The following is a 20390-nucleotide window of genomic DNA, read 5'->3' on the forward strand; positions in this document are numbered from 1 at the left end:
CCTAAAACGGGTGCAGCACAACGCATCTGCGAGGATGGAGCTGCAATCAAGCCGACGAGCCAAACCAGTTGGGTAACGGATGAGATGATAATAGGAGGCGGCGAGCGCACGACCGCTGTCGTGGGCGGTCGTCACGACTTCCAGCGCCGGGGAATTGAAAGAAGGAGAAGCGACCGACAACAGACTAAACCCTCAGGTTGACTGAGTCCGGGTCCCTAGGGGTGGGGATGGGGCTGACGGGGAGGTGTGTGGATGGGGGAGAACACAGAGCGAAGGAAAGAAAGATGAAGGAAGAAGAGAAGGGAAGGGCCCAGGTAGGGGAGAGTCTGCAGAGTAACTAGTCGAGGGGGCCAACACTACGGCTGGGTGCTCTCTGGGCCTCACTAGTAGGACATAAGTACAGCTCGCGGCTACAATTGAGATACATCATGCATGACTAACGACGCTCGGCCTGTGTCCGAACGGGAAGGAGTTGTATAGCAGTTCGGTGGGGCCTCGTTTGTCGACTTCGCATTGATCGGCGATGCACACCCTGACGCCCATTGCGGCCTCTTCGCTGTCGCTGCCCACTGACAGCTACATCTACTCCATCACCCCCGCGGCGCCCGGTACCTTCGCCGCCATCTCCTCCGATGACTCGCTGCGCGTGTTTGATGCCGCCAACCTCGATCGCGAGTCGGTGATCGCACCCAAAACCCACGACGGCGGGGTCACTGCGCTGCGCACCTACAGCTCGGGGGATGCCCAGCTGCTCGCCACGGCAGGTCGGGATGGCCGAGTCAGGCTGTGGGATGCTCGGGCCGGGAATGGCTCGGCGGCGGTGGAAATGGAGACGGGTAGGTTTCACACGCTGGGATCGGAAGAAAAATTGACACCAAATCGTCGGCAGTGAAACATGCTCCCGTGCTCTCGGTAGCCTGTCACGCAGAGACCAGCACCGTCGTCGCCGGGACAGAATTGGTGTCGTCGCAGGCAGTCGTCGCATTTTGGTGGGTTTTCAGGACCTTGCATTCAACCCGCTCGCCTCTTAACACCTCCGCCAGGGATATCAGATCGCCGGCCGCGTGCCGGCTACAGTACGTGGAGAGCCACAACGACGACATCACCGAGGTAAGGATCCGTCCTCCAGTGACCTTCCCCACCAGGCCTGGTCTGTAACACTCACACGCCCAGCTCCAATATCACCCGACCCGCAGCAACATTTTACTCTCCGGCAGCACTGACGGTCTCGTCAACATCTACGACACGACTATCACCGACGAGGACGACGCCCTCGTGCAGGTGATCAACCACGGCTCGGTCCACCACGCTGGGTTTCTGTCCGAGCGCACCATCTACGCCCTGAGCCACGACGAGCTCTTCTCCGTGCACCCGGCCACGGACCCGGACGAGCCTACGCAGGAGCCCGAGCCCGTGCACTTCGGGGACGTGCGTCAACCGCTTGGCTGCGAGTACATTGCGCAGCTCTGTATCGGGAGCCAGGGGCCGTACATTGCTGCCGGGAACAAGGCGTGAGTGTCCCGCCCAAAAAAAAAAAAAATACAAAACAGGAAAGAAAGAAGTTGGGGCTGAATTATTTATAGTGATCACCGCCTGGATTTGATACCCCTAGTCTCGGACCCGGCCTGGCGGTTTGACCAGGATAGCTTGTGGCGCCTCCCCGGCGCCCACGGCGAGGAGGTCGTACGCTCGGTGTATTTGGATGAACAGGTATGTGTAGGCCCCAGCCAATGGCTCCGGGCAGCTAGCTCATGTGGTTTTTTCTTGCAGAGCCAATCCGTGTTCACCTGCGGCGAGGACGGATTTGTGCGGGTGTGGAAACCGGCAGATGATGATGTCCAAGCTCCTGTGGAGTCGGCCAAGGGCGCACGGCCCAAGGAGAAGAGGCAGAAGGATCGCTTTAAGCCGTATTGAGAATGACAGGTGGGTGTAGCTCTGGGTTGCAGTGATTTCTTCTCTGTGTAGCGTTAGCAGTGGGAGTTGGCAGGATTCAAAAATAGAAGGAATGGAATGACTTTGATCTATTGGGCCTGGGATGGACCTGGTGTCGAGAGTTGTGTCACTTGAGGATTGCAGTTGGCCAAGATATATATCCACACGGTTGAGTAGAATTAAGCCAGCAGCTTTTCCAAAAAAAAAAAACTGTTTAGTCTTTCATATATCAACAGACAGGAGTATCCCAATATAACTGCCAACCAAATCTATGTATCTATCTATACTTCCGGACAGGACCGTAGAAATGTTCGCCCAATAGTATAGATCCACTACTTCGCCCCAGAAAGATGCCCCGGGCGGAGAAATCACTAGTCACGTAGATTTGGATTTCTAGTCTCCATCTACATAAGGCAGTCTGCTCTCAACTCTCCAGAACCAATTCCACTTGTTCATTGAAACTAAACATGACTTCCCTCATTGTCCGTGTCCCAGAGGGCAAATCGCCCAAGCTAGCTCAGGAACAACTCCCGCTCCCCCGCCCCGGCGCCGGACAAGTCCTCGTCAAGGTGTCGCATGTGGCCCAGAATCCAACAGACGGTATGTTATATATTACCTACTCCTCTGCTTTGCCGGGTGAGGCTGTTATTGATGTACTCTGTATTCCAGTCCAATGCTTCGACATAAATGCATTCGGGGACGGCGCCGTGCTGGGCTGTGACTTTGTCGGCGAGGTCACCGAGCTGGGTAGCGGAGTTACTCGTCTTGCCAAGGGGGATGTTATTGCGGGATTGATTTGGGGAGGTCAGTAAGCTCTTTCAAGTCACAGCCGGACTGATTATCTTATTGGATTCTGACTGTTTTCTAACAGGGGAGATCCCCGGACTCGGCGCATACAGCGAATATACCATCGCAGATGAGCGGATCTCGTTCAAGGTGCCGGCGGCGAATATCTCCAAGGCTCAAGCGAGTACGGTGCCCTTGGCAGCGGCCACCGCTTGGCTTGCGCTGTTCTCCAAGGAGTGTCTGAACATTGGTCGCTCCCAGGCGCAAGGGACGAGTGTGCTGGTATGGGGTGGTAGCTGTGAGTGAACAGACAGCACCCAACTTCCATCCCGGATAATCCGAGTAATTAACCAACGAATGATTAAACCTCAGCAAGCGTCGGTCTCTACACCATCCAACTGGCCTCCCTCCTCGGCTTCGAAGTAGTCACAACCTGCAGTCCGCGCAACGCCGACCTCGTCCGATCCCACGGCGCCAAACGTGTCTTCGACTACAACGACGCAGACGTAATTGACCGCATCACCGGGGTTGCCCCTCACCTCCAGTACATCTTCGACACCATCGGCAGCGCCAATTCCTCCACGATTGCGTCCAGAGCGTTGGGCGGCCGAGTCGGCCATCTCTGCACCGTTAGACCGGGCAAGGCTAACACGGAGCATGTCGCGCCGAACACGCATGTCACGGATGTGCTGGTGTGGACGGCTTTCTTGAAAGACCATAGCTATGGCACATTCCATTGGCCGGTTAGTTATTATCTTACCCATGTCGGTTTTTTTGTGGAGAAATATGCTAATGTGGAAGGAATAGGCCTCCAAGGAAGACCATGAGCTGGTAAGTGAGTTGTTTGAGAGCCTACCCGCATGGCTAGAGCAGGGACGGATCCAGCCGAATCAGACTAAGCTGTTTCATGGTCTTGAGAGTGTGGCCCAGGGCTTCCAGGAGTATCGGGATGGAAAAATCTCGGCGTACAAGATTGTCTATGAGGTCTGAATAGACATGGCCAATGAATAGCACGTCGGGGCTGCATGTCAGACAGTCCCTGCTGTATCTGCTATACCAGCGGGTATTATGCGTCAAATTTGGTCAAATAGGAGAAGTAGAGAACATATCGAAAAATTCCCTTCGATGTATGTGTCGGCAGGGGAGTGAATGAATCATCCCGCCGGCATCGGGGCGGGAAGGAAAGGGAAAAAAAAGCAACGGGAGTGACACAGACTCAACACCAACACCACCACCTACCGACTCAACCCTGTTCCCTGCCCCGGTCCAGGGGATTCTCGTCACTCTCGTCCTCTTGTCCTCTCTTCCTCTGTTCCAACCACCTACCACCATCATCATGGCGACCCCCTTCCTTATCGCCTACGACCCCTCCACCCCCACGTCCGGGCTCTCCCTCAAGCAGATCGCCTACTTCAGCCGCGTACTGATCAAGCCCTCCAACCTCGCCCAAGCCGAGCACTTCCTGCGCCAGAACTTCCGTCTCCTCGACGTCGTCGTCGACGCGACCGACTTGCCCTCCGCCGGCGACCTGGTTGATGTCCTCAATGCCGGCGCCGTCAAGATCCTGATCTCCCTCGACCAATTGACCGCCCTCTCCACGGAGCAGTCCGTTCCCTCGTCGCGCTTGTTAGTCTACGCTACATCGGACGCCCAATTGAACAGCCTCGAGCAGTGGATTTCGGCCAATGCCAGCGAGCGGGACAGTGTCTGTGTTACCACTGAGCCCGCGGCTGTTTCGGCTGCTGCGGCGCAGTTGAAGATCCCCGCCGACGCTCAGCGCATCTACGCAACCCATAACTCCGGGAATGTCTCGGAAGATGTGATCAAGCAGACCATGCAGAGTGGCGCAATTGCTATCCTCCCCTCACAAATACTCACCGTCGAGCGCAACGTCGCCGACAAGATCTCTGCCGCGGACCTTCTGGCGTCGCGCCTCGTGACCGACCAGGCGAATGGCCTGTATGCGACATCCGTCACAGACGAGCGCGGCTCGTGCCTGGGCGCCGTCTGGAGCAGTCATGAGAGCATCGCTGAGGCGCTCCGCACAGGGACGGGTGTCTACCAGAGCCGCAAGCGCGGGTTGTGGTACAAGGGCCAATCGAGCGGCGATGTGCAGGAGTTGATTCGGATTGGGTTTGACTGTGATGCGGACTGTCTGTGCTTTGTGGTTAAGCAGATTGGACGAGGCGAGTTCCTTTTTCTGTAGATGGCGTGTCTATGCTAACCAAACAACAGGCTTCTGCCACCTCGGTACAGAATCCTGCTTCGGTGCCTCTGCCGGTCTTTCTCGTCTTCAGAAGACTCTCCAGGCTCGCAAGGCGGACGCTCCTGCCGGGTCTTATACGGCACGCTTGTTCAATGAGCCCAAGCTCGTGGAGGCTAAGATTATGGAAGAGGCCGAGGAACTGTGCCGGGCCAACACCAAGGAGGAAATTGCTTTTGAGGCTGCAGATCTGCTGTACTTTGCCCTGACCAAGTGCACGGCTGCTGGCGTCAGCTTGGAGGATATCGAGCGGAACCTCGACCTGAAGAGTTTGAAGGTGAAGCGGAGAAAGGGCGATGCAAAGGGTCCTTGGGCTGAGAAGGCTGGTCTGACCGAATCCAAGCCTGCCCCTGCCCCTGCCAAACCTGAGCCAGCGGTGGAGGAAGACCGCACAACTCGCCTGGAGATGAAGCGCGTGGTTACCGCTACCACGGCCCCCGAGGTGGTCAATGAATACCTCAAGCGACCCTCCCAAAAGTCCAACGATGCCATTGTCAGTCTCGTCAAGCCGATCGTTGAGGATGTTCGTGTCAACGGCGACGCTGCGGTGCTCAAATATACCCACAAGTTCGAGAAGGCTACATCGTTGACCTCCCCGGTCATCCAAGCGCCCTACCCACCCGAGCTGATGCAGTTGACGCCCGACGTGCAGGAGGCACTTGACGTCAGCATCGGCAATATCCGGCGTTTCCACGCCGCACAGAAGGGGGGCAACGAGGACCTCACGATGGAAACCATGCCTGGTGTGGTCTGCTCTCGCTTCTCGCGTGCCATCGAGCGCGTTGGTCTGTATATCCCCGGCGGCACAGCCGTGCTGCCCTCCACAGCGATGATGCTTGGTGTTCCAGCCATGGTGGCCGGCTGCAAGAAGATTGTGCTCGCCTCGCCCCCCCGCTCCGACGGCAGCATCTCACCCGAGATCGTCTATGTTGCGCACAAGGTTGGTGCCGAGAGCATTGTCCTAGCCGGAGGCGCCCAAGCCGTGGCCGCCATGGCATACGGCACCCAGAGCATCAGCAAGGTGGACAAGATCCTAGGACCCGGCAACCAATTCGTGACCGCCGCCAAGATGCTCGTATCCAACGACACCTCCGCGGGCGTCAGCATCGACATGCCCGCTGGGCCCAGCGAAGTCCTAGTGATCGCCGACAAGACCGCCAACCCAGCCTTCGTGGCATCCGACCTCCTGAGCCAAGCCGAACACGGTGTTGACTCGCAGGTGATTCTCATTGCCGTGGGTCTAGCCGAGTCCGAGCTGCGCGCTATCGAGGACCAAGTCGACAAGCAGGCCAAGGCCCTGCCCCGCATGGACATCGTCCGTGGCTCCCTTGAGCACTCTGTCACCTTCGCCGTGCGCGACATCACCGAGGCCATGACCCTGAGCAACGCTTACGCGCCCGAGCACCTCATTCTGCAGGTGGAGAACGCCGAAGCGGTCGTTGAAGCCGTCCAGAATGCTGGCAGCGTGTTCATCGGGCCCTGGACCCCGGAGAGCGTGGGTGATTACTCGGCTGGTGTTAACCACTCTCTGCGTAAGTTTTTTTTTTTTCTCTTCTTCCCTTTATAATCTCCTGGTGATAGCTAACTGGAATGAAATGGACTTAGCTACCTACGGCTACGCCAAGCAATACTCCGGCGTGAACCTCGGCTCCTTCTTGAAGCACATCACCAGCTCGAACCTGACCCCAGATGGCCTGATGGGTCTGTCCAAGACCGTGGAGACGCTGGCTGCGCTTGAGGGTCTGGATGCCCACAAGCGGGCGATCAGTATCCGCGTCGCTCAGATTCAGCAGAATGGAGCATGAACTACGTGTTGTTTCATGCATGATGCGCAATGAAGATGGATGGAATTTCTATTTTCTGTCCAATTTTCTGTCCAAAAATGTTGTGGACGGGGCCTGCCTGACTTAGCTTGACTTTCTTTTATAATGATTTGTTGATGATGACTTTGTAGCAATACATAAATAGAACCTGTTTGGAAGACCCAAAAAAGTGTCATAACGGAGACTTGCATAGTACACGCTGATGATCTCTAGCAGCACGAGTAAAGCAAAAGTAAGTCAAAAGACAAAAAGACATCGAAACCCGGATCCCCTTTAAGAGCAGTCAGTGCGGCCAATAATCAACCAAAACAAACCAAAAGCAAATGCAAAAGCAGATAAATCAAAACTGCGCCTCATTAAGAACCTGCACCTCCTGACCTGGCTTAAAAGCTGGCATACCCAGATACGGACAGCCATCACAGCGGAACGCATCCCCCAAAGCACAGCTCCCACACGAGCCCGTCTTGCCCTGGACTGTAAAATCGAGCTCGTTCAGATCGTCCGACTGCAGCTTCAGCACGTTCAGATCGCTATCTGCTTTGTCGCGTCGCTCTTTATCCTCTGCTTCCAGCCGGTCTGCGAGGCCGCATGTGCAGTCTTTGCAGGCGCGGCGGCGACGGCCCGTTTTGGGTTGGCATTCCGGGGCTGGATGGGTAGATCTGTTAGTGTATGTTGATGGAGAAGAGGAAGAGAAAACGAACGGGGCATGATGGGTCGTGACAGGTCTTCATCGTCAAGAAGGGCATCCTCATTAATCAGCTCGTCGTCGTCGTCGTCGTAGTCGTCATTATTTGTAGGGTCGATGATACCCATCATTGGCGGGGCAGGGGCAGGGGCAGGAGGAGTAGTTTTCTGGGAGATGTTTTTCTTCGCGCCAAAGCGCAGCGGCACAGCCGCCGAAGCGTCATATTTCGGCTTCTCAAACCCAGCAGACGTCTGCACCAGTCCCGCCAGAACAGCCTCCATTGCCTCAGCTGGTCCGAATCCGTTATCCTGCGTCTGTAGCTTCGCACCGGGCTTCATGGCTGGGACGAGGGCCGCATAGACGCCCCGATTGAGCAGGTGCAGAACCTCGGTTCGTCGGGAGCCGTCTTTGTCTGTCAGGAGCAGGACAAGGTCGTATGTGTTGGTGGATAGGGAGACCACGCCTGCAGAGAGGCGGTCAAGCATTTGGAGGTCGGTGGTAGTGCGGTCGAAGGTTGTGAAGAGGGCGTGTAGGTTAGATTCTTCGGTGGCGATGGAGGGGGGTGCGAGGAGGAGGGTGCGCTTCTGTGGGATTGGCGCCGAGGGGATCGCCATGTCGACGTCCGAGGCGTCGATGGTCACGACGGAGGGAGCCATGTTGTTTTGTAGTATGAAATGAAGGACCTGGGAAAAGAAGAAGAAGACGGAGGGGTGGCGGATCTTTCGATAAGGAATGAGTCAGCGGGGGATTATTAATTCGATGTTGCTGGTTAACTAACTTTCAGGAACAGACAGGGCCTTTTTGAGGGGAAACAGATAGATAAAAGGTGCGAAAATTGTGAAGCGGACTATTCCTACATTCACTGACTAGTATTTGGGGTTGGTGGACATACGTCCTGGTACATATACTGGACTGAGAAGGACTATGAGGTACTGCCCCTCCGGTGCCGGAGCCCACCGATTATCAATCGCAACTCTATGAATGGCACCATATTTAGTTTAGTTTCTTTGGGCTTAGTTAGCCTAGATGAGAATAGCCTAGATTACTTTGTGGTTGCACCATATATCGGAACGCCTATTGGTGATGCAAGGTATCAATATGTACAGCCTAGAAGGTCATCAAAGTGGAAAGCGTAAGGGCTAGCGCTTGCGCTCCCGGATCTTCCATTTGATGCCATTCTTATTCGTGCCTCCCACCGAGTTGTCCATCCGCGCCCGCTGCCAGTCCAATTCCTGCTCAGCAGCTTGGATCTCACTATGTTGTTTGCGCAGCGCAGCCAGCTTACTCTCGCGGGTCTCAGCAGCCCGTTTCCGGAGTTTGCGAGTTCGTCGAGCCTCGACTAGCGCTTGCCGCTCCTTCTCGAGCTGCTTGGGTGTCTTCCGAGCGTTTGTCTGTTCCTTCTTGTCCTCTTCATCTGTCCCATCATCCTGTAGCCGGTGTTTTTTCAATGCTTGCTGTTGCTGCCGATCATCCGCAAAGACCGTCTTGCGCGGCTTCTTCGGAGCAGACCTCGAGTCGATCTCGTCGTCGAATCCATCAAACTCGTCCTCGTCCTCCTCAGATTCCTCGCCCCGCTGACCCTTCCCGTCTAGCGCCTCACTCATCCCACCCTGAAGCTGTACATCGCGCTCCACACGCTCCATCTCCCGACGCACCCGCTCCCCAACTGTGCGCAGATAACCCTTATCCTGCGTCTTGAGTAGCTTGATCGCATCGTGGCTCAATCCGCGCGCAGCAGCTGAGTCCCGCCCGACACCTTTCCCTCGTCCGTGCCGGCCCTGTACATGGTTCCGGTCGCCCATCATGCCAAAGGCGAATTCATCGGGGTTGCGATCGCGCGCTTTTTCTTCCAGGCGCTTGATCTTGGACTTTTTGGCATTGTAGTCTTTGGCGCGGAGGGAGTAGTCCTGACAAGTGTGTACAGTTAGATTGTGTTGTGTGGGAAGATTTCGAGGGGAATAGTTACCTTGTGCTTCTCGAGAATACCCCATTTCTCACGCCCGCCGAGCTGGCCACGCTCCCGATGTTGCCGCCGCTGGACGGCATTGCGCATGGAGGACATGCTGATTGTTGTGTGTGTGAAAAACCGGAGCAAAAAGATACAGAAGGTGCCGTTGAGAATTATGTGTGGTGGTTGTCAAGACGGAGTGTTTAAGCCGAGAACTTTTTTTTGCCGTCTTTTTCTTCTCCGCCCGACAATCAGTTCTGCGCTCCGCATCAACAGACACAATTCACCCAACCGCAACAACCTCTCGGTCAGCCTCATATTCTATTACACCTAGCAACTTTCGCTTTCTATTACAAGCTCGGCCTCTCCTCATTCAATAATCAAACCGCTGGTCCTCCCATCCACCACCCACGCAACACCTCACCTCTCCTCACACTCCCTCCCATCCTCGATATCCCAATCGAGCCAATTCAATCCCCCATGGCCACACCATCTACATCTCCGGATGCATCTTCCACATCCTCAACCAAGAAATACAACCTCCGCAATCCCCTCCCGCTCTCCGCCACCCAGGAACAAGAAGTGAAGCAGCTCTACTACAAGCGCGTACGGGGGTACTGTGCCGACGAGATCAAGGGTATGCATGCCCTTCTTTTTATCCATCAATTACATTATCCTCTCCCTCAAAATGGCCCAATAACCCCCAAATCCTCACAATCTCTCACCTCTTTAACCTTTAATAACCAATCAAACCAAACCAAATCAAACCTTGCTAACACATTGACAACGACAGCCTTCGCTCAATGCGCAGTCAACCGCACCATCACAGCAACGTGGATCTGCCGGCAACAGCGTCTCGCCATGAACTCATGCATGATCGCACACGCCAAGCCGGAGGAGCAAGACCGCGCGCGCGAGGAGTGGTTCGCGACGTATGGGGAGCGGCGACGTGCGAAGGAAGAGGAGCTTATGCGCGTCGAGCAGCGGAGGGAAGAGGTTATTCGCATGATGCGTGAGGATGAGGAGCGGAGTCGGCAGGAGAAGGCTGCACGATGATTGTTTTCATCTGTGTTTCTCAGCTCTTCTCAGCTCTTCTCTTCTTTTCCTTGAGTCTTCCTCTCTCCACCCCCCTTCTAAGCCTTGGAATAGGAGGCGGCTTTGAATCTGGCTCTGACTCTGGCCCTTTTGGCGCACAATGGGATACAACAGGCGTTTACGGTGGGCATCTTTAGTCTCTTTTGCGTTGCATGGCCATCCTGTTTGAAGCGATGGATTGGAATTCTCCGATTTATGTACATTACAGTATAAACAGATGAATTGCATGGAGATAAACTCATTCTCTCATCGGTGAATGATCTATAATCATGAATTAACCGTGAAAGCAGAGATCGAAGCCTAGTCATACTGTAGAGAGGGTTACCCAAAGCGGTTAGCGCCCCGGAGCTCGACCGCCAACTTATCACCCCAAGTATCTCTTTCCTCTCGACTTCTTTCCTTCCGCCCTTCAACCTCCCACCATGGCGTCTCCCAGCCAGAAACAGGGCTCAGTGCCACCACCCAGCACTCCACCCGGCGATTCAGGTCCGGCCAATGGAGCCCCTGGCCCATCCACCTCGCAAGCCCCGGCCAATGCGACCACCACAACGACCACCACCACCGCAGCCCCGATACCCGCGACAACCACGCAACCACCACAAATACCCTCGACCTCCCTCCACGACAGCGGCAAGTCGCGCCGACCGCGCGACGTGCGCCTCGTGCACATGCTCCTCGCCTCGCTGGGGGTAACAGCGTACCAAGAGCGCGTGCCGCTCCAACTCCTCGACTTCGCATACCGCTACACATCGAACGTCCTCCAAGACTCCGTGCACCTCGCCACAGAAGGGTACGCCAGTGCTGGCGAAGGCACAACGGGCAAGGGGTCTACCGGCGAGCTTGGCAGCGTGACTTTGCCCGCGTTGCGGCTGAGCATCGCCTCGCGCCTACACTACCAGTTCCAGGCGGGTCTGCCGAAGGAGTTCCTGATGGATCTCGCGTCGGAGAGAAATCGGATTGCGTTGCCTGGTGTGTCGAGGGGGTATGATGCCGCTGCGCAGGCTGGTGGCTCCGCTGCTGCGGCCGCAGACCAGAGCATAACCATGGCAGGTATTCGACTGCCGCCGGAGCGCTTCTGTCTTACTGGCATCGGGTGGAATATGATGGATGAGTGGGATAGTGAGGGCGAGGCTGAGGAGGAGATGCCTGATGCGCTGGAGAAGGGCAGAGCTGCCGGTTCTGGTGGTGATGCGGCGGAGGATGCCGAAGAGGGTGGTGATGATGATGAGGATGGGAAGATGGAGGATATCTTCGGTGAGGATACCGCTATGGGTGAGGCTGGAGAAGATGAGGATCGGAAAATGACAGATGCTTGATTGGATTGCGGGATAGGCGGTGTTTAACTGGCGCTGGGTGTTTCGGGGTGTGGCATCTTCTTTTATGAACAATGGGCTAGATTACCCTCGAGCTTGCCTTGAAAATATCATGAACAAGTCATACATTTTATCAGTCAATTGAATATGCACTACATTGGTAACTGGCTGCGAATGCTGAAACAGAGCAGAGTTTGGCAATATACAACAATCTCTTAACTGACAATAATTCCCTAAGTAGCCACTACCTGTCCAGTCACTGCTCAATAGGCAATTTCCCCGGTGCATTCGACAGAATCCACGGCCTCCGATCCCAGAACTCATCTTTAATGATATCAACATGATCAACCACAACCCTAGCTTTCCGGCGCAATTTCCGTAGCTTATCCTGTTGTGACCTCGATGGTTTAGACCCTGGCACCACCGAAGAGGCGCCACTACCATCATCATCATCGACAGATGTCTGCACTGGATTGGGGTCTTGCAATTCATACTAAAAAGTAGCAACGTGTGTCAGATTATGTGCAGCGAAATAAAAGGAATATACACAACATACCTGGCGGTAGACAACACTGCCCTTCTTATAGATCTCGAGTTCATTATTGTAGTTAATTCCAAACCGCTTGAAGAGGATCTCATTCTTGTCTGCTGACACGGTTCCCTGTGGTCGATCCAGTCAAGTCAGCTTTGTGTCCGAGACTGAAATATATTATTCAAGCACAAAGAAGTATAGCATGCATACCTTTAGCTCCTGTTCCGCATCCGTATTGTTCATTCCACCTTGTAGGACCATTGTCCAAAAAGTCGTGTTGTAGAGGTTATTGATATGGCCTATGTAGCGAACCATATCATACTATATTAGCGGGGATATAAGAGGAAAGATAATTTGTGGGTAGCACTTACAATCCACCTGTCTCCAGCTCATATAGTCGCGCAGAATCTGAGTATTCGGGTAAATAACCGCACGCCCGTCGAACGAAGGCAGATACCGCGGCTGGAGGGGCGTTGAGGAGAAATAACTGTTCCATTGATGGATGTAGTGGGCTGTGAATGAGGAAACGACGGTCGTGACCAGTTTTCTTATCGAAAGGAGGTTAGATTTTATCCATCCGTTCGTTAGATAGCCAAGGAGAGAGAGAGGATGGACTTCGATGATGGTTTTTCAACACAAGGTGATAAGGATGACTTACGAGTTCCGTCGCTCGAAGAGCTCGCAGCTTGGATGGAAGACAAAACTATGAATAAGTTAGTCCAAAAGACAAGAGAAAACACAGGCTGAGCCGGGTGGAACACACCTGTACTCGTCGCTGATGCCGTAGGCGATGCATAGATCCGGCAGGTCGTTCATGACCTCGACGGCGGCGGCGTTCATCAGGTCCAGTGCGCGGCGGTCATTCGGTTTCTTGAATGCGTAGTAATCAGAAAGTCTGGAGTTGTCAGATATATGCATTTCCGGTAGAACGTAGAACCAAGGGCAAGCGCAAGATTCAATATTTGCATGGCTGTGAATCAGCGGACATGGACAGGCTGATTGAATAACCTTCTATGTTCACTGACAGGGCATATGCAGACAATATTGAATCTGATCATTTAAACAGGACGGAGGGCGCCTCACTTGTGGAATCCCCTTCCATCAATCCGAACGACAATCCATGTGTTGGGCAGCAGGATGTCTGGCTGCTCGAAGGACTTGACGTATTCGTATCTGAGCTTTGGTCAGGGATAATCCAGGTGAAAGAAAACGCTCGTAGTTTCTTACTTTGAGTTTGCCATCTTTTCTTTCTCTCTTTCTCTGTCTATGGTTTCGGAATTCGAGAATGTGGATGATTTATTGAATCGGGTCACATGACCTTCTGATTTGGTTCAACCCTACAATTTTTCGAACTACAAACTACTTGGGACGAATATTTACTACTTGGGATGAATTGGAAATTCCAATAACAGTCATAATATTCCGTGCACATCTCTAGAGTATAGATCTCAGGTCGTCACCTCCTCCAGGATCTCCTCATCACCCGTTTCACTGGCGAGCTCGCTCGTCTCACTGGCCTTGTCGGATTTGCGAGACTTGCGGGAGAAGAAGCCCAAGCTGCTTCGAGTCGACTTGTCGGCAGACGGCACACTGGAGACGGTGCTGTCCACGCTCTTTCCGAGCTGGGCTTCGCTGGCGCCATCCTCGTCAATGTCACCCTGCGAAGACTCCCCCTTCTTGGAAAAGAAACCCGAGCGGTCCTTCCACGAGCTGAATTTCCCAGAGCTGCCTTTGCGAGTGATCTTACGGATGAATGACTCCTTCGAGGCATTGTCCACGGACGTGCCGGAGGGCAGACGCTCTAAAGACTCGTACGAGTCGCCGGTGAAATGAGACAGAGACCGAGAATCGCGGGATATGCGAGAATCTGACGGAGAACCGTCTTCCAGATCAAAGGAGGCTTCGGTTTCCTTATCCTTGTCCGATTTCTTGCCAGTGAAAACCGTCCTGAACGTCGGGGCAGCCGGGTTCAGTTTCGGATTTGGCGTAAGTGGCCGGTGGGACGAGGAAGGGCGAGTGCCAATCGGAGCCTGGAGCGGTCGATGCGGCCGTTCAAACGAATCCTCGACAAAATCAGGCTCACCAGTCAGCCCCAACGGGAGGTGGCCAGATGATCCATATGAGATGGAAGGCCGACGGGAAGGGGCTCGAGACCAGGTTGACGGAGAAGCCCAATCAAGACCAAGAGGACTGGTTCGATGCCCTGCTTTCTCTGTCGATGGCCAACCGAAATGTCGGTTGTCTGTAGAAGGGTGAGGGAGCTGGTACTGGTTGTCAAACGAGAACGTAGACGACGGCCGTGGAGACAGGGAACCACGTCGGACGCCGCCCAGAAGTGATGAAGGATCAATGGGGTCATGTCGCGGGCTGAATTGATCGTAGCCATCGGTATTTGCCCGTGCGGCATTTCCAAAACCAAATTTGCTGGAAGAGAAGATGCTCGAAAGAGCAGCTCGCCGGGAGGGCGGATGGTCAGACGAACTGTCTGCGGTGACTTCGGCGGTGTTGCTTCGCGGGAACAATGACATCGGACTTGCCCAATTGCCAGTGTAGCTCAACCGCCGACGTCGTGAGCCAATCGGGTCCATATCATCGATATTGCGCGGAAAGGACTGACTCTGTCCTGGTTTCAAAGTGCCCAGCATAGGCGATTCGTCTGCCAGAGTCTTTCCTCGAGGTCGGTGAAAACCGAAAAGGCCTGAAAGCCGTCGGGAAGCGCTCTTTGGTGGCTCTGACAGTTGACCGGGGTCGGAATCTTGTCGAGTTGACGTGCCGAGTGGGCTGGCGAAGATACTTCCAGGTCGACTCCCTGAAGAGACCGGCGATACCGGGCCGTGTCCAAAGCTGTCCAGCGGGGTGGGGTTAGAGTCAAACCGTGGTCGGGTAACAGGGCGCGGGAATTCGGGTGATTCTTCGTCCCCGAGGAGATCAGACGGCAGAAGAGCATCAGCCCGAGGGCTCATCTGAGGGTTATTGAAAGTTGTCTCCATGTCTGAGCGCATGATCTCCGGCGGGTCTAGACTCGGTAGAGCCATCCCGTTATGAATGTTGAAGAAGGCAGAGTTCGGAGCAAAAGTTGGCGAGCTAGTGGAAGGTGGGTTGTAATTGATGGAGAATGATGGGTCGACACTGGGGAAGTTCACAGGAGATGAGACGTTGCTGTTGAGCGAGCTGCGATGGCGGCGGGGCCGAATGGTGGCGGTATTGGACAAATCGAGATCCAATGGGAATGGGCCCGCGCTGCTAGGTCGTTGGGTGGAAAGCCACTTGACTCGCTCCTGGGCTTCCTGATATTGCTGCTGAGCTTGCGTATGAATGTTGACGAGAGTAGCATATCGCGCCTGTAGACTGGCCAATTTAGCCTCCCACTGGCGGGCCCGCTCGTTGTCAATTCGGTCCAACTCTTTGCCATCTTCAGTATCACCCTCTTGGAACCTTGTCCTTTCTTCCTCGAGCTTCTTGATGCGTCCTCCTTTGTCCTGAATCTCGTCATCGATCGTCTTCATCTCCGCTTGCTCATCGGCAATCTTCTTCCGAACTTCATCCGCACGGGTTTTGCCGTCCTCTTCCAGACTCAACTTATCCTCCTTGGCCTGCTCCATGTCGACGGTCATACGAGTGATCTTCTCCTGCCATCGCACAATATCGTTCTTGCGCTTCTTGCGCTGGGCCTCTTTCTGTTGAAGTAGCCTCACGCGCTTCGTCTTTTCGCTCTGCACAGTGCGGTTGACACTTTCCAGCTTGTAAACGTGTTTCTTGAGATCACCACTGGCTTCGTCCTTCTCCTTGACACTCTTCTTCAGATCGTTGCGCTGTTTCTCGAGATCTTTGAGCAATGCGATGTGTTCGTCCTCCTCTTCCGTTGCTTGCTTCTCCAAGTTATCGTTCTCCTGCTGCAGCGACTTCAATCGATCGGCGAGTTGCTCGAGAGATCCGTGCTTGTCGTTCTTGAGCGCGCTTCTCTGCGTTTCGTCTGCATGGCCAGTCTCGATTAGTCCGGCAGCAGGCGATAGCTTCCGCCCTGTCGAGGGTCGTTTGCCCGGCAGCGTACCAGCACTGTGTTCACGGGACATCACCGGAGCTGAAGGAGTGGGTAGGCCTGCTGTTGAGCGGGGGATCGATGCCCGGATCGTGGGGCCGTCGACTGTGGCATTTTGTTGTGCTTGGGAGAGCGGGAGAGACTTGGTTCGCACATGAAGAATGGCGCTGGGTGTTTGAAAGTTCGCGGCGCTCACTGAGAAAACGCAGATGTGATAAATGCTCCCTGGAATGAGGTTTAAAATTTCTACCGCCGTCTCCGCTCGTTTCGAGTCGCCCACTGGAGAGTTGTTAGTGCCAGCCGGGAGATTCGCGCTGATCAAATACAAACCTTTAACATTGTTCACTTGAATGATATGCTTATGTATTGAGTTGTGGAAGTCTGGCTGTTTCCACGCAAGGCGGATCTCCCGGGCAGTGATCTCCTCGAGGGTGACCTCTGGGGGCGGAGGAATATCTAGGCCCAGTTTCTCCACCAGGACATCGTTGGGAGTTTGGCAGACCTGCCATGCCCGGTACAGGAGCCTGCGTGCGACGAGGTTAGTCGAGGATGATTGGGCGAGCAGGCATATCAGAACTCACCAGATCAGGGCCCACAAGATCGAGGTCGCCAGGAAAAGCGCCATGACACCTCGCACCCTCACTCGAGGAATGACAGTTGGGTAGGCGTCAAAGGCAAAATACAGCGGCTCGTACATCCCAGCGTCGGGCACCCATGGACGGGCAGCGGGGGGTGGTGAATGAGATCAGGCAGGAGCAGAGAGTCTCGCATTAGACATCGGTGGGACGACCGGGTCACATGACCCAACCTTAGTCAGGGTCTAGTGCTGATGTAAGATGCCTCGGCCCCAACCGTGCCGGGTGTGTCTGTTGGGTGGTTGAATGAAGCAAGAACTAAATGTTGGGTTGACAACTCTTCTTTGCCCAAGTACTGACTTTCTGACTTTACTGTTGCGGTGTTTCTGGCTCTTCACCACCATCTCCCCTGCCACTCTTTTTTGTTTCCTCTTCCCTTCCTGGTTATGAAGCGGCCGGCCCTCCCTGTCGGCTGATCACATGGGCCGTTTGCCAACGGGCCAACTTCCGATTCCCAACGACAAGCAATCCTTTCCGCCATCTCACTGATCAAGTTTGTCCTCAATCCTTTCCCATCCTGTCGCAGTCTTCTACGGTGTTGCGACACCCCTAGGCGACATGCAGTACGTCCGGAGCATCAGCGGTTCTGTCTCCAAGACATGGAACTCAATCAACCCGGCGACGCTGAGCGGGGCTATTGATGTGATCGTCATCGAGCAGGAAGATGGTATGATAACATGGCCAAAACTACAAAGAACAGACTGACAGTCTCATGGCAGGAACCCTGGCCTGCTCGCCCTTTCATGTCCGCTTCGGCAAGTTTTCGCTCTTGCGTCCGTTCGAGAAGAAGGTGGAGTTCAAGGTCAATGGAGTGAAACAGGAATATGCGATGAAACTGGGTGAGGGTGGTGAGGCTTTTTTCGTGTTTGAGACAACCGACGACATTCCTGCATCCTTGCAAACATCACCGCTGGTGTCCCCGGCGGGTAGCCCAAGGCCCGAGAGCGAGGAGGACCTGCCATCGTCCTTGCAAGAACCAGAGTACCTGGACCTTGAGCGGTCCAACCTCGATGCTCTGTCAGAGGGTAGAAAGACGCCCCCGGGAATTGCGATGCAGCAGAATACGGGAAGGGCACATACGGATTTAGGTATGACGGGAACCTACCTACTTTGGAGATTTGTTGCTCATTGTGCGCTTAGGTGTGCTTACACCTCTCTCACGATCTCCTGATGATTCCGACATGCGCCCCTCTCGTCCCGACTCGTTGACCAAGCTACCAATGTTTGAACATTCTGTGTCCGTGGATGCACTTTCAAGCAACACACTTCGATCACCTGCGATGGAGCGCTCCCCCCTCAGTAGCTCGGCTGAAGCGAATGACGAGGACCTTGATACACAAAGTCGTTCCCGCAGTCCTCCCCCAATGCTCCCCCAGGAGGCTGTCTCCCGGGCAATGAACTTGTCCAAGAAGCTATCGGATTCAAACATTCCATCGCATGTCACTGATACGGGGGATCTCATGTTGGATATGACAGGCTATAAGAGCAACGAAGAAGATGCACTCCGCGCAGAGGTGATTGCCCGTAAAATCCTGGCTGAAGAGCTGGAAGGCAACTACGACATCGGTGCGCTTATTGGAGCTGACGAGCATGGAAACCTGTGGATCTACAGCAGCGAGGAATCCAAAGAAGCAGCCGACCGGAGGGCGACCATCAACTCTATGCGGCCTAACACTGCGATGAGTGAGGATGCGGTCTCGGATCCAGGCTATCACAGCGAGGGTGAAAATCCTCTGTCGGAAACGACGCTGACACGGCATCACCGAACCAAGTCGGATGTCCAGCCCGGATTTCCAACACCTCCTCATTCGCCCATGCACGATACGTTCGCCGTTGAGACCCGCAACTACGCGAAGACGCTACGATTGACCAGCGACCAGCTCAAGGCGCTGCAGCTGAAACCCGGCGCCAACATCATGTCGTTCAGTGTCAACAAAGCGACTTGCACGGCCGCGATGTATCTTTGGAATGGCAACACGCCCATCGTGATTTCTGATATTGATGGAACCATCACCAAGTCGGATGCCTTGGGCCATGTCCTCAACATGATCGGACGGGATTGGACCCATGCCGGAGTCGCAAAACTGTATACCGACATCGTCAATAACGGGTACAACATCATGTACCTCACCAGTCGCTCCGTGGGCCAAGCAGACACAACACGTGCTTATCTCCATGGTGTCTGTCAAGATACCGGGTATCGGCTCCCCAAAGGCCCCGTTATTTGCAGTCCGGACCGCACAATGGCGGCGTTGAGACGAGAGATCTATCTGAGAAAGCCGGAGGTTTTCAAGATGGCTTGTTTACGAGACATTCTCGGCCTTTTCTCTGGAAAGGAAAATCCATTCTATGCCGGCTTTGGAAATCGGCTGACAGACGCCCTGAGCTATCGATCCGTGAACATCCCATCCACGCGAATCTTTACCATCAACTCCAACGCCGAGGTGTCCCTGGACCTGCTGAGTCTTACTAAATACAAGAGCAGCTATGTGACAATGCAAGAACTTCTTGATCATTTCTTCCCTCCAACTAGTCTGCTCGTGCAGGCTGGCGGTGAAGAGTACACGGACTTCACCTACTGGAGGGAGACGCCGCAATCGCTGGCAGATTTCTCCGCAACAGACAGTGAAGACGGGGACGAGGAAGAAGACGAGATGGCTGACGATGAAGATGAAGAGGCTGATGATGAAGAGTACGAAGACGAACTGAGCGACGGCGAGGGCAGTGAATACCTTGACGATGAGACGGGAATTGCAGAAGAGGAGGCCACGGACATGACCGCGAGTTACATGTCCCAAGACTCGGTGCCCATCTCCAACCCGGCCGGCTCGATTATTGAGTCTGTGGAAGGCGGTCCGGACGTTGGAGAGGACATCGCCGACGGGCAATTTGAGTTGCAGGAACCCATCAGCGAGCAGATTGTGCCGATATCCAGCGACCCTGCTCGTGCGACTTCTCTTCCTCTCCTCCCCAAGTCACCACGAAAGTCTTGATTTACTGTCATCGACTTATTTGCACACAGTACTGGGATTCTGTTTCTGCTCATAGATACACGTTGTCATTGTGCGAATTTCTTTATTGGACCAGACCTGCATTCACTCTGCCCACTATGCTGTGGCAGTGATATACCCCTGTTCAACACTTTTGCATGCAGAATGGGCTTTGCATTTATACACGGCCACTCTGGCTGAACTGATTTTTCGCATTGATGGCGTTTTTGCATTTTTTGGGGGGAGTTGTACATTGTTGATGGCGCATTGCGTGGAGGTATGGACTTTGATTACAGGGGTGATTGATGGACAACGGAGGATATGGAACTGAGGTTAGGATCGGAGGTAC

At 54.3% G+C, this 20390-nt stretch overlaps 10 protein-coding genes across 10 annotated transcripts; 6 read left to right on the top strand and 4 right to left on the bottom strand.

Annotated features, from left to right (window-relative positions):
- Positions 1-523: 523 nt before the first annotated feature.
- PFLUO_LOCUS1017 (uncharacterized protein) lies at positions 524-1914 on the top strand (the record flags this gene model as incomplete). Its single annotated transcript, XM_073778016.1, has 6 exons — positions 524-836; positions 890-989; positions 1044-1110; positions 1174-1511; positions 1584-1710; positions 1771-1914. 6 exons carry the CDS (start codon positions 524-526, stop codon positions 1912-1914), a joined length of 1089 nt encoding a protein of 362 aa, XP_073635112.1.
- Positions 1915-2399: 485 nt separating this feature from the next.
- PFLUO_LOCUS1018 (uncharacterized protein) lies at positions 2400-3708 on the top strand (the record flags this gene model as incomplete). Its single annotated transcript, XM_073778017.1, has 5 exons — positions 2400-2532; positions 2602-2736; positions 2804-3016; positions 3091-3461; positions 3526-3708. 5 exons carry the CDS (start codon positions 2400-2402, stop codon positions 3706-3708), a joined length of 1035 nt encoding a protein of 344 aa, XP_073635113.1.
- Positions 3709-4054: 346 nt separating this feature from the next.
- Positions 4055-6786, top strand: PFLUO_LOCUS1019 (trifunctional histidinol dehydrogenase; the record flags this gene model as incomplete). The annotated part of the gene is made up of 3 exons (XM_073778018.1): positions 4055-4871; positions 4954-6513; positions 6587-6786. 3 exons carry the CDS (start codon positions 4055-4057, stop codon positions 6784-6786), a joined length of 2577 nt encoding a protein of 858 aa, XP_073635114.1.
- A 358-nt stretch (positions 6787-7144) lies between these two features.
- On the bottom strand, positions 7145-8145 carry PFLUO_LOCUS1020 (electron carrier; the record flags this gene model as incomplete). The annotated part of the gene is made up of 2 exons (XM_073778019.1): positions 7145-7449; positions 7506-8145. 2 exons carry the CDS (start codon positions 8143-8145, stop codon positions 7145-7147), a joined length of 945 nt encoding a protein of 314 aa, XP_073635115.1.
- Positions 8146-8628: 483 nt separating this feature from the next.
- Positions 8629-9551, bottom strand: PFLUO_LOCUS1021 (uncharacterized protein; the record flags this gene model as incomplete). Its single annotated transcript, XM_073778020.1, has 2 exons — positions 8629-9396; positions 9456-9551. The coding sequence occupies 2 exons, from the start codon at positions 9549-9551 to the stop codon at positions 8629-8631; spliced, it is 864 nt and encodes a 287-aa protein (XP_073635116.1).
- A 366-nt stretch (positions 9552-9917) lies between these two features.
- Positions 9918-10493, top strand: PFLUO_LOCUS1022 (uncharacterized protein; the record flags this gene model as incomplete). The annotated part of the gene is made up of 2 exons (XM_073778021.1): positions 9918-10074; positions 10231-10493. 2 exons carry the CDS (start codon positions 9918-9920, stop codon positions 10491-10493), a joined length of 420 nt encoding a protein of 139 aa, XP_073635117.1.
- Positions 10494-10954: 461 nt separating this feature from the next.
- On the top strand, positions 10955-11848 carry PFLUO_LOCUS1023 (Transcription initiation factor TFIID subunit 9; the record flags this gene model as incomplete). Its single annotated transcript, XM_073778022.1, has 1 exon — positions 10955-11848. One exon carries the CDS (start codon positions 10955-10957, stop codon positions 11846-11848), a length of 894 nt encoding a protein of 297 aa, XP_073635118.1.
- A 253-nt stretch (positions 11849-12101) lies between these two features.
- Positions 12102-13618, bottom strand: PFLUO_LOCUS1024 (tRNA-His guanylyltransferase; the record flags this gene model as incomplete). Its single annotated transcript, XM_073778024.1, has 8 exons — positions 12102-12338; positions 12402-12506; positions 12588-12676; positions 12749-12924; positions 13036-13080; positions 13141-13272; positions 13461-13550; positions 13605-13618. The coding sequence occupies 8 exons, from the start codon at positions 13616-13618 to the stop codon at positions 12102-12104; spliced, it is 888 nt and encodes a 295-aa protein (XP_073635119.1).
- A 207-nt stretch (positions 13619-13825) lies between these two features.
- Positions 13826-17113, bottom strand: PFLUO_LOCUS1025 (uncharacterized protein; the record flags this gene model as incomplete). The annotated part of the gene is made up of 3 exons (XM_073778025.1): positions 13826-16695; positions 16747-16940; positions 16998-17113. 3 exons carry the CDS (start codon positions 17111-17113, stop codon positions 13826-13828), a joined length of 3180 nt encoding a protein of 1059 aa, XP_073635120.1.
- A 496-nt stretch (positions 17114-17609) lies between these two features.
- PFLUO_LOCUS1026 (lipin Ned1) lies at positions 17610-20044 on the top strand (the record flags this gene model as incomplete). Its single annotated transcript, XM_073778026.1, has 3 exons — positions 17610-17718; positions 17771-18139; positions 18192-20044. The coding sequence occupies 3 exons, from the start codon at positions 17610-17612 to the stop codon at positions 20042-20044; spliced, it is 2331 nt and encodes a 776-aa protein (XP_073635121.1).
- Positions 20045-20390: the final 346 nt, after the last annotated feature.

Source organism: Penicillium psychrofluorescens (genome assembly GCF_964197705.1).
Source record: "Penicillium psychrofluorescens genome assembly, chromosome: 1".
Lineage (NCBI taxonomy): Eukaryota > Fungi > Ascomycota > Eurotiomycetes > Eurotiales > Aspergillaceae > Penicillium > Penicillium psychrofluorescens.